Source organism: Gymnogyps californianus, chromosome 6, assembly GCF_018139145.2.
Source record: "Gymnogyps californianus isolate 813 chromosome 6, ASM1813914v2, whole genome shotgun sequence".
Lineage (NCBI taxonomy): Eukaryota > Metazoa > Chordata > Aves > Accipitriformes > Cathartidae > Gymnogyps > Gymnogyps californianus.
The window spans coordinates 16,311,957-16,325,205 of NC_059476.1; the positions used below are offsets into that span (position 1 = coordinate 16,311,957).

General features: G+C 65.0%; 1 protein-coding gene across 1 annotated transcript; it reads right to left on the reverse strand.

The window, feature by feature from the left end:
• Positions 1 to 589: 589 nt before the first annotated feature.
• On the reverse strand, positions 590 to 11,766 carry LOC127017927 (prominin-1-A-like). The gene is made up of 25 exons (XM_050899254.1): positions 11,716 to 11,766; positions 11,311 to 11,461; positions 9,955 to 10,016; positions 9,523 to 9,728; positions 8,959 to 9,079; positions 8,762 to 8,825; positions 8,243 to 8,332; positions 7,780 to 7,970; positions 7,615 to 7,689; positions 7,258 to 7,321; positions 6,816 to 6,975; positions 6,396 to 6,548; positions 5,779 to 5,902; positions 5,529 to 5,620; positions 5,218 to 5,302; positions 4,960 to 5,103; positions 4,626 to 4,697; positions 4,326 to 4,415; positions 4,143 to 4,196; positions 3,713 to 3,793; positions 3,322 to 3,390; positions 3,136 to 3,225; positions 2,740 to 2,852; positions 1,431 to 1,448; positions 590 to 1,038 (listed from the first exon to the last, which is right to left on the reverse strand). Exons 2-25 carry the CDS (start codon positions 11,438 to 11,440, stop codon positions 987 to 989), a joined length of 2,400 nt encoding a protein of 799 aa, XP_050755211.1. The 5' UTR covers positions 11,441 to 11,461; positions 11,716 to 11,766; the 3' UTR covers positions 590 to 986.
• Positions 11,767 to 13,249: the final 1,483 nt, after the last annotated feature.

Genomic DNA, 13,249 nt, shown 5'->3' on the forward strand with positions numbered 1-13,249 from the left:
CCCCACCACAAGTGCAGACGAAGTCGCCCTTGGCTTATCTGTGCATGCAGCTCTCGCCATGCCCATCTGTGCCATGCAGCAGTGTGGGACATGCAGGGGTGGACACTGCAAGTCCCCATGCCACCATACTCAGTAGAGGGAGGGAGGTGCAGGCTGCGGGCACCCATAAACTAACTGGAAACCCACAGATGACACATAGCAGGGTCGCCGGAGGGCACAGGGAGGTGCCCATGCAGTGGGGACAGCATGGCGCGGCACCTCATGGACAGGACGCTCTTGGTGCGGCTTTTCCCAGTGAAAGACCTGGCACCCACTCAGCCACAGGTGCAAAGGGCTGCCCGGCGAGGGGAACATCACCCAGTCCCAGTGATGCTAAGCAGTGGTCCTGCATCAACCCATGGGCTGGGTCAGGACTCCAAGAGTTGGCTGTGGGCAGAGCACGCTTGGGGACTGCAGCAAGCAGCTTGGGACTGTCCCAGACACAGCCCCAGCGTGTGCCAGCAGTGGGGAATCCTCCCTGCCCCTACCCATGCGTCCTTCCATCACAGCCAGACATGAAGAGCGCAGCCACATGCCTGCAGTGCACACAAATACCCCATTTATTGTTTGACACCAAAAATCACAGTCTTGGAAAGAGTCAGCCTCCCTGCAAAAATAAATAGTCCCATCTTTCAAGCGAGGGGCCTGGATGAGCAGGTTCCTGCTGGCCGGCAGCACAGGCTGCAGTGGCATGGATGGTACAAGCTGCCCTGAGCCCACAGGGTCTGGTGGGGGGGGGGTGAAGTCCCACCTGGGGCAGTGCAAGGGGCGGCACCCCTCCCACACATACCGGGGCATCGTCACATAATGGGAATTGGGGAGGGGGTTTCAGCTGGGAGGTCCCACCCTGCTCCCCAGTGCCCAGGGAGAAGGCGCAGCAGACAGAGCAGCCGTGTCGATCTCCTCCGTGCCCATCTCCTCCGTGCCTGTGCTGTGGGCAACAGGGGCTAATGCCTTGAGGACGGCCGGGGGATTTTGTAGAAGTTGACCATGGGTGGCCTGCAAAACCAAGGTCACCTATGTCACCCCCAGCCACAGAGGGGAGCAAGGGACAGCCCAGGATGCACTGGGATGGCCAAACATCATCCCACCCCTGTCACCCAGCCCCACAGGAAAGGGGGTACGGAGAACCCCCCCCCACCCCACCAGCTTGGGGGAGGCTGGGAGCAGCAGCACCCCGAAACTTGTGAGTGTGGGAAGATGATGGGGGGACCCCAGAACAGTCTACACTGCACAGGTCCTACCTTCCCAGTCCTCCCCTGGTACCAGCACCCTCCTTGGCCTGCGCTCACCCTGTTCCGCTCCTCACCACCCTCCCTCTGTCCCCTGTCCCCCCTCACGCCACAGAAGCTGCCCCCCACCCCACGCAGGGACCTGGCACTGCTACTTACATCTCCAAGTCTTCCTTCCTGGAGGGGAGAAAAAAAAAGGGGACAGTGTCAGTGGGGCAAGAATATGCCTCCTGGGACAGCCCCACATCTCCCGGTGGGACAAGGTCTCACCCGGGGCACACAAGGAGGATGCGGGGGGCTGCAGAGTGCAATGGTCCCCTCAATCCCAGCTGCCCCATCTGGACACAGAGCATGGGCTCCTACAGCCCCCCTGAACGTTGCTGCCCCCAGAGCATCCCTACTCCTTCCCCAGGCAGGCAGAGCAGGGCCGCAGGCAGAGCGGGGCCCCACGCTCGCCGGCTCAGTGGCACGCAGTTCCCCGTGCCACGATTTCAGTTCCCCCAAGTTCCCCTGGGAGCTGAGCCCATGTCTCCAGCCAGCTCAGCCGCCAGCTGCAGGGGGAAGTGAAAGGCGCCAGGGCCACCGGTGGGGACCCTGGGCATACTGCGGGCAGGGCACAGCCCGGCTCAGCACCACGTCCCGCACACACCATGTACAACCCCAGCATGGGTCCTGGGAGAGCCAGGGCATGGAGCAAGGAGGAGTGGGGCAGGCAGGGAGGAAGGCTGGCTGGGGCCACACTGGGCATGGGGGTGCTGCAAACCCTGGCTCCCCAGGTGGCTGCAACCCTGGAGCAGAGGGGTGGCAGGCATGGGGCCGGGGCTGGGGAACCCCCAGCAAACCAGCTGCACCGCAGGGCCAAGACATAGCCCTCAGCAGCTGGAAATCCAGCTGGACACGGCTTACTACCCTCAGGGGTCAGCGGCTGTGCTGGCAGTGGGGCTGCCAGTCAGAGGGCCCCGGAGGGATGGGGAAAGGGCCCCAGAGGGCTGGGGGGCAGCCCCAGGGTGCCGGCGGCCACGGGCACACGAGCAAGCACTGCACCCTCGTGGCAACGACGCCAACCGCACAGCACACTGCATTCTGCGCGGCATCCAGCTGTGCTCCCATTTGGGGGCTCCAGCACAAAAAATGGTGCAAAGCAGGGCAAGTCAGGTGGCAGACCCCCGAGCCAGGCTGGGGGCTGCAGCCCTGCCATGCAAGCCGGGCTCCTTCCTCCAAGGTGGGGTCGCATGCACTTTCGGCTGCCCAAAGAGGAGTTACGGAGCAGGCAGAGCCAGGCTCTTCTCCAAAACATCTCCATCCTCAGAGGCTGAAGGTCCCAAGCCACCTTCCTGGTCCCCCTCCCATCCCGTGTTACTTTAGGATCAGCCCCACGGGCTGCCATGGGACACATGAAGGGGCGGTTTGCAGTGCACTGCGGGGACCCCAGACCCAGCGTGGTCGCAGGGTGCGGGTGGCTCCTCACCTGTAGACATCGGCGATGTCCATGCGGCGGTAAAACTTGGCAAGTCTGACGGCCAGGATAATGCTGGGCAGCAGGAAGAAGGTGCACCAGCCCAGGCTGAACCAGAAGGCGTTCTGGGTGCCAGGGGGAGAGCCATCAGGGCCCAGACAGCAACTGGGAGAGCCTCTTCTGCTCCCAGGCCCCCCCAAAGAGCACCCACCCCCCACCCACCCACCCCTTCTTGCAGCCTGGCCTTTGCTCTTAGCTACAGCAATCTGCCAGGGAGATGCTGAGCCCTGCATGCTCGGGACAGAGATGGCTACCCCTCATCCTGTGCATGAGGGGGACAGGGGGACAAGGGGACCTCATTGCCACCCCACACACATGTGTCACCCCACACACCACTGCCCCACTCACCAGAGAGTCCAGGATGTAGTCGCAGGTGATGGTCTCCATGTTATCCAGGGTCTCAGCTATGGGCTTGCAACGTGCCACGTCTCCCGTCAGCTGGGGACACGGTGGGGACAGGACATGTCGGTGTCCCCAGAACCCTGCAGCCCATACTCCCCTTCCCTCCGCCCCACCAAGGAAGGCTCAACTCACCCTGCTCTTGGCCCAGGAGATGTAGGTCTCAAAGAAGTCCAACAGCTCCTCCAGCAAGGCCCACGTCTCCTGGGGGGAGCAAGCAGAGAGTAGAGATGCTGCACCCCCAGCCCACTCCATGCCCCATGTCCCCTCCGCGTCAGGATCAGGGCTGTCAGACCACCTCAACCCAGCAGCAATGGGGCTGCAGGTCCCGCCCCACCCCAGCCCCTTGCCTGGGGTGCCATAAGGGGAGGGGGCACCCAGGGGTGCAGGGGACCCTCGGAGAAGACAACAGGGCAGGAAGAGCAGCCAGACATTGCTTGGCATCCCTGCGCAGGGGGAGGTCTTCATGTGGGTGTCCAGTCACATCCCCACCGGGTGGCCCAGGAGCAGGGCAAGGTGAGCTCACGTTCTTGATGATGTTTGCCATCTCCCTCTCCAGGAACTCCTGGGTTTCGCTGGCCTTGTCCAGCGCACTTTTTGTCTGTGCCTGGGATGAAAGAAGCTCTCAGCAGTGTGATGGGGGAAGTGGGGTCCCCGCATCTCCCCCCACCCTGCCTGGCAGCAATCTCTGGGGTGCAGCGTCTCTGAGCTGTGGTGTCCCCAGCAGACACATACTGGTAGCACCTCGAGTGGAGGGAGCTTGTGCCTGGCAGGGTCCGTGGTGTGGGCCCCCATCCCTCTGCTTGTACAGTGCATGCTTGGGGAGTCCCACAGCAGCCACCAGCCCCCCCCAGACTGCAGGTTAGCCCCCACCATCTCCACTGCAGGACCTCAAGGGCATTTTGCAGGGTGCCCCGGACTGGGGTGTGCTCAGGAGGCCCCCTTGTGCCGCTTACCTCGAGCTGGGCAGCCCTGCTCTGCACCAAATGGATGTTCTCCTTCAGGCTTTGCTGGGGATGGAGAGAGGATGGTCAGAGGCGCAGTCCCCACAGCTCAGCCAAGGCTCCACCAGCGGGCTCCGAGCTCTGGGGAGCCCAAGCCAGCACCCCCAGGACATTCCCCACCCCAGCATCGCTCACCAGTGGCCCAGAGAAGCTCATCTGCATCTCCTTGTCCAGCTCCCTCAGCCTGTGAGCATCAGCCTTCAGGTCCCTTTGCACGTCCGTGCCCTGGAGGAGCTGCAGTCAGCAGTGCCCCCCAACACGGGGTCCCTGCCCCACCACAGCCATCTAATGGGGGTCTGGGCTGGAGAAAAGAGCTGGGCGAGCGTGAAGGGCCTTGCCTCCCCTCGGCACCCAGACAGGTCTGCAAAGGAGCCCCTCCAGGCAGTGGCTTTGGGGACAGGGTGGCCATGGCCCTGGGGTGCCATGGTCTCTCACCACTTTGTCTGCCAGCTGCTCCAGCTCTGCAGCCAGATCCAGGAGACTTCTCTGGGTCATGTTCTGATCCAGCTGGAAAAGCAGAGACAGAGCTGTGAGAATGGGGAATGGGGCTCACGGGGGGCCATACCCCATCCCTGTGGGGCAGAGTGGAGCCAGGGCCTCCCGGGTGGAGGAGGTGCCCAGTTGCCCCAAGGGGTGACACGGATGGCAGGGGACACCCTGGGAGCCTGCAGTGGGACTCCCACAGCAGCAAAGGGGAGGGGGCAGTGGACCCCCTCAACACACAACTGGACCCCCCCCCCATCCCAACACCAGGCTGCCCCCAGCCCACCTGCTCCAGGGTGGGGGTGAAGTCGGGGGGCTGCCCAGCCCGGCTGGCGTTCAGCAGCAAGTCTCTCTGGCTCTGGCTGAGCAGGGAGATGGGGCTCAGGGTGATGTTCATCTTCTCGAAGGCTGTGGAGATCTCTCCTGTGTACTGCCGGAGCAAGGGGAGCCATGATTGGGCATGGTGCTGGCCCCTCACTGTCCCCCCAGCGCCAGCCCTGCACACCCAGCTCTGCCCCCCAGACCCTGGCACCCCCACGCTCACCTGGCTGATGTTCAAGAGCTCGTCCAGGGACACGCTCTGGTCCAGGTGCAGCACTTGCCACAGGGCAGTGTCTCGCTGGCACTGCCTGCAGGAGGGGGGCACGGGGCTGAACATGGGGCAGTCGAGGGCCAGCCCCCCCCAGGAGCACATCCTCAGCCATGCAGGCAAGTCGCACCTCGCTCCTTCCCTGGCATCAGTGCCTGCCCGCAGCCAGGGCAGGTAGGGCAAGCTGGCCCCATCCCAGGGAGCATCTGAGAGCGCCAAGCAGCTGTACCCCTCCCCAAAGACGCGGTGCCAGGGCTGGGACCCACCTGTACATCTCTGAGAAGTTTGCTGTGCCACCCTCCTGGCCCAGCAGCTCCGAGAAGTTGAAGCCAGGGATCAGGCCAGGGGTGTCCAGGAGCTGAGAGCAAGGGAAGAGATGGAGAAACTAGACACAGTGCAGGGCAGGACACCTGGAAAGAGCATCCCAAACTGGCCAGCACTGCCTCCACTCCACCAGCAGCCCTTGGAAAGGTGGCAGTGGCTCCAGGCAGGGGTTTTTCCCCACAGGGAGCTCACCTGGAAGAGCTGCTGGCTGCGCCAGGACTCGCACACAAGCATGTAGATGTTCCCCCCCAGCACGAAGGTGATCAGCACCAGCAGCATCAGCAGCCAGGAGAAGATGAAGCTGAAGCCCACCCCTCTGCCGGGACAGAGACACCGTCAGCACCCAAGGCTCCATGCCCCAGCGCTGATGCTAGCATTGCCTCCAGCTTGCAGAGCCTGGAGCCTGTACACCCCTTGCACCCCAGCAATGCTGGGAAGCACCACCATTTCCACAGGCACGTCTCCGCTCTGCCTTTGGCCCCTGGAGGACGGCCGGGCTACACCCTGGGGCTTGGACCCCGGCACAGCTTCCCCCAGCTTTGCAAGCCACCACCCACCCACAGAGCCACGTGACCATGCACACACTGCCAGGCCCCCCCGCCAGCAAGGGGTTAACGGGCTTCGCTGGAATGCCTTTCACCAGCACCATGTTTTACCGTCGCATTTACCACCTGCACGGTGAGTTGCTGTGGGGCAGGCCATTAAGCCACAGTAATCTGATGATTTAGGAGCTTGAGCATCCCCAGGCCAGCCCTGCCCACCCGTCCCACTGCTCCCACACGCATCCTCAGCAGCCAAGGGAGCCTCACGCCATGAAGAAGTTCCCGCCGGCATTGGAGAGGCTGCTGCGCTGCGTGGGCAGCACGCTTTCCTTCAGCCCCAGGGGCCCCAGCAGCAGCCCGGCGACGTTGCAGAGGACCACCAGCAGCACCGTGCAGCACAGGAGGACACACACGCTCCACCTGGGGCAAGAGGAGGGACAGGAGTCAGACAGCAGGTCCTGGCACCCCGAGCAGCACCCAGCATCCCATCAGCTGCCTTCTCGGGGAGGAAAAAGCCCCCAGGCACCCTGGCAGAGAAGGGGCACGGGTGGCTGCAAGGCACAGCTCTGGCTACCCTGCACCCATAGCCCCACCACTGAGCAATCCCTGAGCTCCAGCAACTGGAGGATTGAGAGCCTGAGCCTCTCCGGATAAGGGAGCCAGGGGATGCAGCAGCCCCTCGCCTACCTGAGCCCATCCCAGGTGATGATCGGCTCCCTGTACTCCTCCAGCACCGATGTGGCATTGCTCACAAAGGCCCCGACATTCTCCTCCACATCCAGGAGCGGCAACTGCTCCTGCAAGCTCCTGATCTCTTGCCTGATGAGGCCTAGCTGGTCCTGGGTCTCTGCAGAGGATGGGGACAGGTTGGTGCTGTGAACTGCTGCCCAGGTCCTGCTCGTCTCAGGCAGGCGAGCCTGGGACAGCGGGGACTGGGAGAGGATGGGAAGGGGGTGGCTTTGGTCAAGGATGGTATCAGCATGATAGCACATGAGGACTTGGGGACAGCCAGGGCTGCAGGCAGTGGGGTGGCAGCAGGGGAGGTCTCCAGGCAGGGATCGGATGAGAAGGGAGTACAGAGCCCTGGGAGAGTGGGAATGCGGCACATGGGGCACAAAGCCCTGCTTACTTGTCACCGCGTCCTGGGACTGCTCTTGCACCTTGGCAGGGGTCGTGTCCAGCGTGCTGTTAACCTGCATCCAGGGGGGCACAGCGTGCAGCTTATGTCCCTGCCCACAGCCCAGGGCTGAGCAGCACATTCCTTCTGTCCCCAGATCCCGGTGGCACAGGACAGCCAGGCTCCCCCCAGCACCCAGCCCTGACCATGCCAGTGCCCAGGGGTGTCTGGGACAGCGGGCAGGCTCCGGCCGAGGCAGAGCTCCAACCAGCACATCCCTTCACGCAACAGCAATTAACTCCTGGCGGGGCTCTTCCAAGCCACCCCCTCGCAGCACAGTCCCAGCAGCGCGGGGAGGGGACCCCTTACCTTCTCTAAATCAGCCGTTATGTTGGAGCCAGACACATCACCCAGTGCCTCCAGCTGCCGCTCCACACCGGGGATCTGCAGGGAAGAGCCTGGGGTGAGGGGGCTGCAGGGGGCTGGGGAAGGGGCTGCAGGGGGCCCCTCGCCCCGCACCCTGCCCCTCCTCACCGTGCTGAAGTTGGCACTGAAGGCGAGGCCGTCCAGGGACACGCTGCCGCAGGGATGGTCACAGTGCTGCAGGGTCTGGTTGAGCCCGTCCCGCAGGCTGGCCAGCCGCCGGCTGTAGTTGCTCTGCAGCTCCTCGAGGTGTGAGCGAGTGCTGGCGATGCTGCCAAAGGCGGCCGCCAGCGTCTCCATCCCTGGGGAGACAGCGGGGGGCTCGGGGCCTCATCCTGCCAGTGTGGCGGGGGCTTGTCCTCACCCAGCTGAACCTTGGGGACCCATCAAAAAATGCAACATAGGGGCATCCCCCAAAGTGCTGGCATTTGCCCCAGGCTGCGGCTGGGAGGCCAGATGGACCCTCCCTCCCTGGGTGCCTTAGCCAAACATGCACCTACCCCAGCTCTCAGCCCCGGTGATCCCTTGAGTCCCCTCTGAGGCCCTGCCAGGCCCCCAGAGATGGGGCCACTACCTTGCAAAAGGCTCTGGAGGGATGCCAGAGCCCCATCTGTGCTGCTCCTGATGCCCAAGATGATCATGCCACCCAGGTTGGGCCCAATGTCTGCAGAGATGGGAGAGACGGTGTCAATGACAGGACTCCTGGGGTCCTGGGGCTTGCAGGGGAGCTGCCAAAAACACTGACCCCCCCTCAGGACCCCATCTCACACCCACTCCCCAGGTGGGAGGCAGAGGGGACACCCCCACCCTGCCACCACCTCCATCACCCTCCCCAGAGAGGAGCCTGAATGGGGAAAAGCAGCAGCTGGAGCAGAGCGGGAGCCTGGAGGAGCCCCTAAACCCACTCCCTTTAGACATCCCCATAAGAACCAGCCCAGTGGCCCCCAGGGTCAGCAACCATCTGCAGGGCAGCGAGGCACACCCACGCAGCACCCCCAGCTGCCCCCACTCCCCAAGCGCCCCCAGCCCTGCCGGAGCAGCTCGCTGCGGGCGCATGGGGATGCTCCAGCCCCCCTCTGCTGCACACCCTCACCCTGGAGGCTGCGGTTGGCATGGCCCAGCGGGACGTCACTGCTGTCGATGATAAAATTGATTTGCTGCAGGGACAGAGATGGGGTGTCAGTGCAGGTGGGGACCCTTCCCTGCCTCCAGCCCCACTGTCACCCTTCCCTAGGGGGGCCCTTTGCCCCCCATCAGGCACCCCAGCCAGGGCAGGGGGACCAGGCATGCCTGGGGGATGGAGGCCACATAGGTGCGGACGTTGTCCAGGGTGTTGTTGACATTGGGGAAGGTGCCATACACAGCCTGGGAGAACCGGGTGTTGCTGATAAAGGCGCAGACGTCACCGGCCCTGCAAAGGAAGGGTGGCAGGGTCAGCACGCGGGGAGCTCGGTCCCAATGCTCCCCTCCAGGACCCTCCAAATCCACCTGCACCAACCCCAGGCTACAGGGTCCGGAGCACGCCGCTGAGCCCTGCTTCCAGAGCATCCCAGCGAGTGCCCTGCAGACAGCCAAGGCACCGGAGAGGAGGGATACAGGAAACTGAGGCACGGGGGAGCCCGGTGCCTGGCGCACCCGCATTTCCCCGCAGCGAAGCTGTCAGGAAGGGTCTGCGCTGTGCCAACCCGCAGCCCCCTGGGGCCAGCTCCCCACCGCTGCCGCTTCCTCTCCTTTGTCCCGCCATGCCAGGATCTGCTCCTGTGAACAATGGCAGCTTCCTGGTATGGCTGCCAAGCGTCAGCGTTTCCACCCGCCCTCGGGTCCCATCCGGAGCCTCCCGGCCAGCATACTCACAGGAGGACAGCAGAGACCAGCAGGACGGAGGCCCAGAGCACCCGGCGCCGGCAGCCCATCCGCCGGCCCTGCTTCTGGTACATGCGGCCCCCGCAGTTCCCGCAGCAGCGGCAGCAGCAGAAGCAGCATCCCACCAGGGGCACGAGGATGATGAAGAGGAGCCCGATGGCCATGCAGACCAGGAAACCCAGTTCATAGAGCAGCAGCTGCCAGAGGAAGAATGAGAGGCAGCATAACACTGGTGCCCCTGAAGGCTCCCCAGCTCTGAGGGTCCTGTCCAGACCCCCACGGGCAGTTGCCCCCCAGGGGGCTGCACATCTCCCCTTGCTGCTGCCCAGCACCCAGGGCTCAGCCTTGGAGCAGCACCCACCAGTATACCCCAGCCTGTGGTAGTCTGGGGCTGCCGGCTCCCTGCCCTAGCTGCATACTCACCTCCTGGACTTGCTCTCCGATGGCCTCCTCGCTCTGGGGCTGCCCAAAATCTGCGATCAGTTCTGGGGGACAAGGAGTGGAGAGGGCTGTGAGCAGGTGCTGGGCCCTGGGGGGCTCTGCAGGAGGGCCGCACACCCTGCTCACCCCAGAGAGGGGCTCCCAGCATCGGGCATCACCTCCAGCACGGTGGCTCAGGGTAGCTGTGAGTACATGGCATGTTTCTCCCTTCCAGCTGTCCCTCCCCGGCCATCGCGTCGCACAGCCCTTTTGCACCCGGGAAAAGCGCCGCCAGCCCCCAGGCTCTCAGGGGTCCACGGAGCAAGGGGGTCCTCACCCCAGCGGGCACCAGGGGCAGGCTCAGGGTAGGATGCTCCAACAACCATCTCAGCTGCCCTTGGGCTGCCCTCCTGCAGCCCAGCCCCAGGCAGACACCCGGCCAGCACTGCCAGCGTGGGATGGGCACTGTGACAAAGTACTCCCGCCGCGCTGCCTCTTTCATCCCCAGGGCTCACCCTGCCCATGCCCCACAGCCTCATTACAAGCCATGCTGGCACACAGTGCCCTGTGGTTGTACCCTGGTATCCATGCGACACGAACAAGGCCACAAAGCCATTGCATCGTTTGCCAGCCACGCGTTCGCCTGCGAGTTGCTGGCGGAGCAGGGGCTGAGCCCAGCGAAGGAGGAAGCACAAGTGCCAGCAGCTGGAGCGGCAAACCCCACCCCTAGGTGGGCAGCACTCACCCTGGGGGCACCGAGCAGCCACAGGGTCCTGGCATCCCCCATGCCCACTTGGGGCAGAGCTGTGCCAGCGACACATCCCCTCGGAGGTGAAGGAGGGAGGGCGAGCGCTGGCAAGCAGGGCAGTGCGCCGGGGGTGCCTGCAGCGCTGCCATGTGGGCGCTGGCACTGGGACACGCTGCTCTTGGTGTCCCCAAGCTGGGTCCTGCCTAAGCACACCTTGTCACCTGCAAGCAGAGAGGGCTGCAAGCCAGGCAAGGACCCTGCAAACTCGCAGGCAGTGCAGGGTTTGCTCTGTACCTTTTGTTGGGGCCTGGGATGAAGATACCCGGAGGGAGGATGGGGCAGGACTCTGCAAGGTGGCACTGCCACCAACGCCTGGCCTGAGGCCCACCTGAGACTGCCCCACAGTTGTGATGGGACACGGTCAGGACACAGCTGGCAGTCCTCAGGGACCCCACTCCATTCCCCCCCCATACCCCTCCTAACCCAGTACCCCGGCATTTAAATGCTGGATGGATAGTCACCAGTGCAGGAGAGCTCAGGCTCAACCAGGACCCTGCAGCTCCGAGCAGCCCCCCCACTCCATCACCAGCCCCCTGCCATCATGCACCCACCTATGGGCAGGGCGTTGGGCTGCACCAGCCGCAGGAAGCCGTGCACCATCCCCACCAGGCCCGGCGTGCTGCTCCCCGGCGCCTCGGGGCCGGGGCTGTACATGGGCTGCGAGATGTTCCCCAGCTCCATCGCGGCAGCTCCGGCGGGCACCTGGGCACAGAGAGAGGCTGTCAGTGTCGTTGGGGCGCAGGGCCACCCGGCCTGCCCTGCCTCCTGCCTCCAAGCAGGAAATGTGGGGAGAAAAAATCAGGCACCTGCCAGCTCCTGCCCGGAAGGAAAGAGCTGCAGGAGAGCACCGAGGAGGGATGGGGAGTCCCGGGAGCAGCAGGGTGAGGGGCCAGGCAGGAGCTGCCCATGAGGGACCAGAGGGGCTGTGGGGGATGAAGCAGAGATGAAGCACTTACCCTGTCCTCTGGCACCTCTGGGCGCCCACGTCTGCCGCAGGGCCCAGCCACACAGGGCCAGCGCCCGGACTTTATGGTTTGTTTGAGTTTCAACTGTGATGACTGCTGAAAAGCTGCTTGCCAGGGAAGGCGTTAATACCAGCATCGCCCCACCCTGCCCCTGCCATCGCCTGGCACCCAGCCACCCCAGGCCACCTCTCCATACCCGGGTCAGAGTCACCACCAACCTGTCCCAACCCAGGCACCAGGAAGAACCCCCTCTCCTTGCCATCTGCAGAGCTCATGTGCCCTTTCTGGTTTCGTCCTGTCCCGACCCAGGAGCTGGGTGACGCGTGGTGATCCTGAGGGCAGCCATCCCACCTGCTCCACCCCAGCACCAGCTGCATCCCTTCAGGATGGGGTGCACTGGGCTGGCCACCGTGTTGGCACAAACTAGCTCTGGCCACAGAACCAGGTTTTGCATTTAAAAAACCTTCCCAAATGGGGCACTGCAGCAAACCCGGCATTTTCCACATGCACCCCGATCCCCCCAAGCGGGGGAGAGCCTCAGGAGTCCCCCGATGGGATTCTTCCTCCAAGGCTGGAGGTCTGCCAGCGCCTGCCCGGCTCCATTCCCCCCCCCCCGCCCACCCGCCCGCCCGCCGAGGAGGTCTCCCACGCCGCGGGAGCCATGCGTGGCTCTACCCCTGCCACCGCCCCGTGGTCCTTAACGCCCGCCCCACCGCCGGGGTCCCGCCGGGGCTCCGGGAGCCACAGTCGGGGGAGAGGGCCGGGGGTCGCTCCTGGTTGTGCCACGGACGCACCCGGTGGGCGCGGGGCATGTGCCCCGGGGGTCGCGTCCAGGCGGGCGGCGGCAGCGGGAGCTCCCCGGCACGGCACGGCACGGCACGGCACGGCACGGCACCGCTCTGCACCGAGGCCGCGGCCCGGGCGGCCACGGGAGGGGTGGGCAGGGCCGGACGGGGCCGCCCCTTCCGCCCCGGCCCCCCGGGGTCTGCCCGGGGCGTGCGGCCGCCCCGGCCCCTGCCTCTGCCGGGAGGGAGCCCCTTGCACCCACCCCACTGCGCCTTGGCACCTCGCCTCCGCCCCGGGGGGACCCCCTGCTCCTGACCCATCCCACCCTGAACATCCTGCATCTGCCCCCAGAGACCCCAGCTCCTGCCCTGTCCCACCTGGGAGAGCCCACTGCCCCCAGTGCCCAGCCCCTCTGCCCCATGCCCAGGTGATGCTCCCTCTCTGCCCCACAGAGACCCAGCTCTGTCCCCACACTGCTAGACCCAATGCTGACCCCTCCAGCAGCCCACCCTGCCGCAGCCCCCCTGCCCAGAGCCCCCCACGCTGCCCACCTTGCTCCCATGCCAGCCCTTAGCCGTGCCCCGCACCTCCCTGCCTCCCTTCCCGGGGCAGCCGGTGCCCCTGGCATGGTCCTTGGCCCCTGCCCCAGCCCCGTGTCCCTGCATGGGGCACCATGTGCTTTCAGACGGGCTCCAGCGGGGAGGCTGGGTGAGCCGTACCCGTACATCCTTTGCATGGC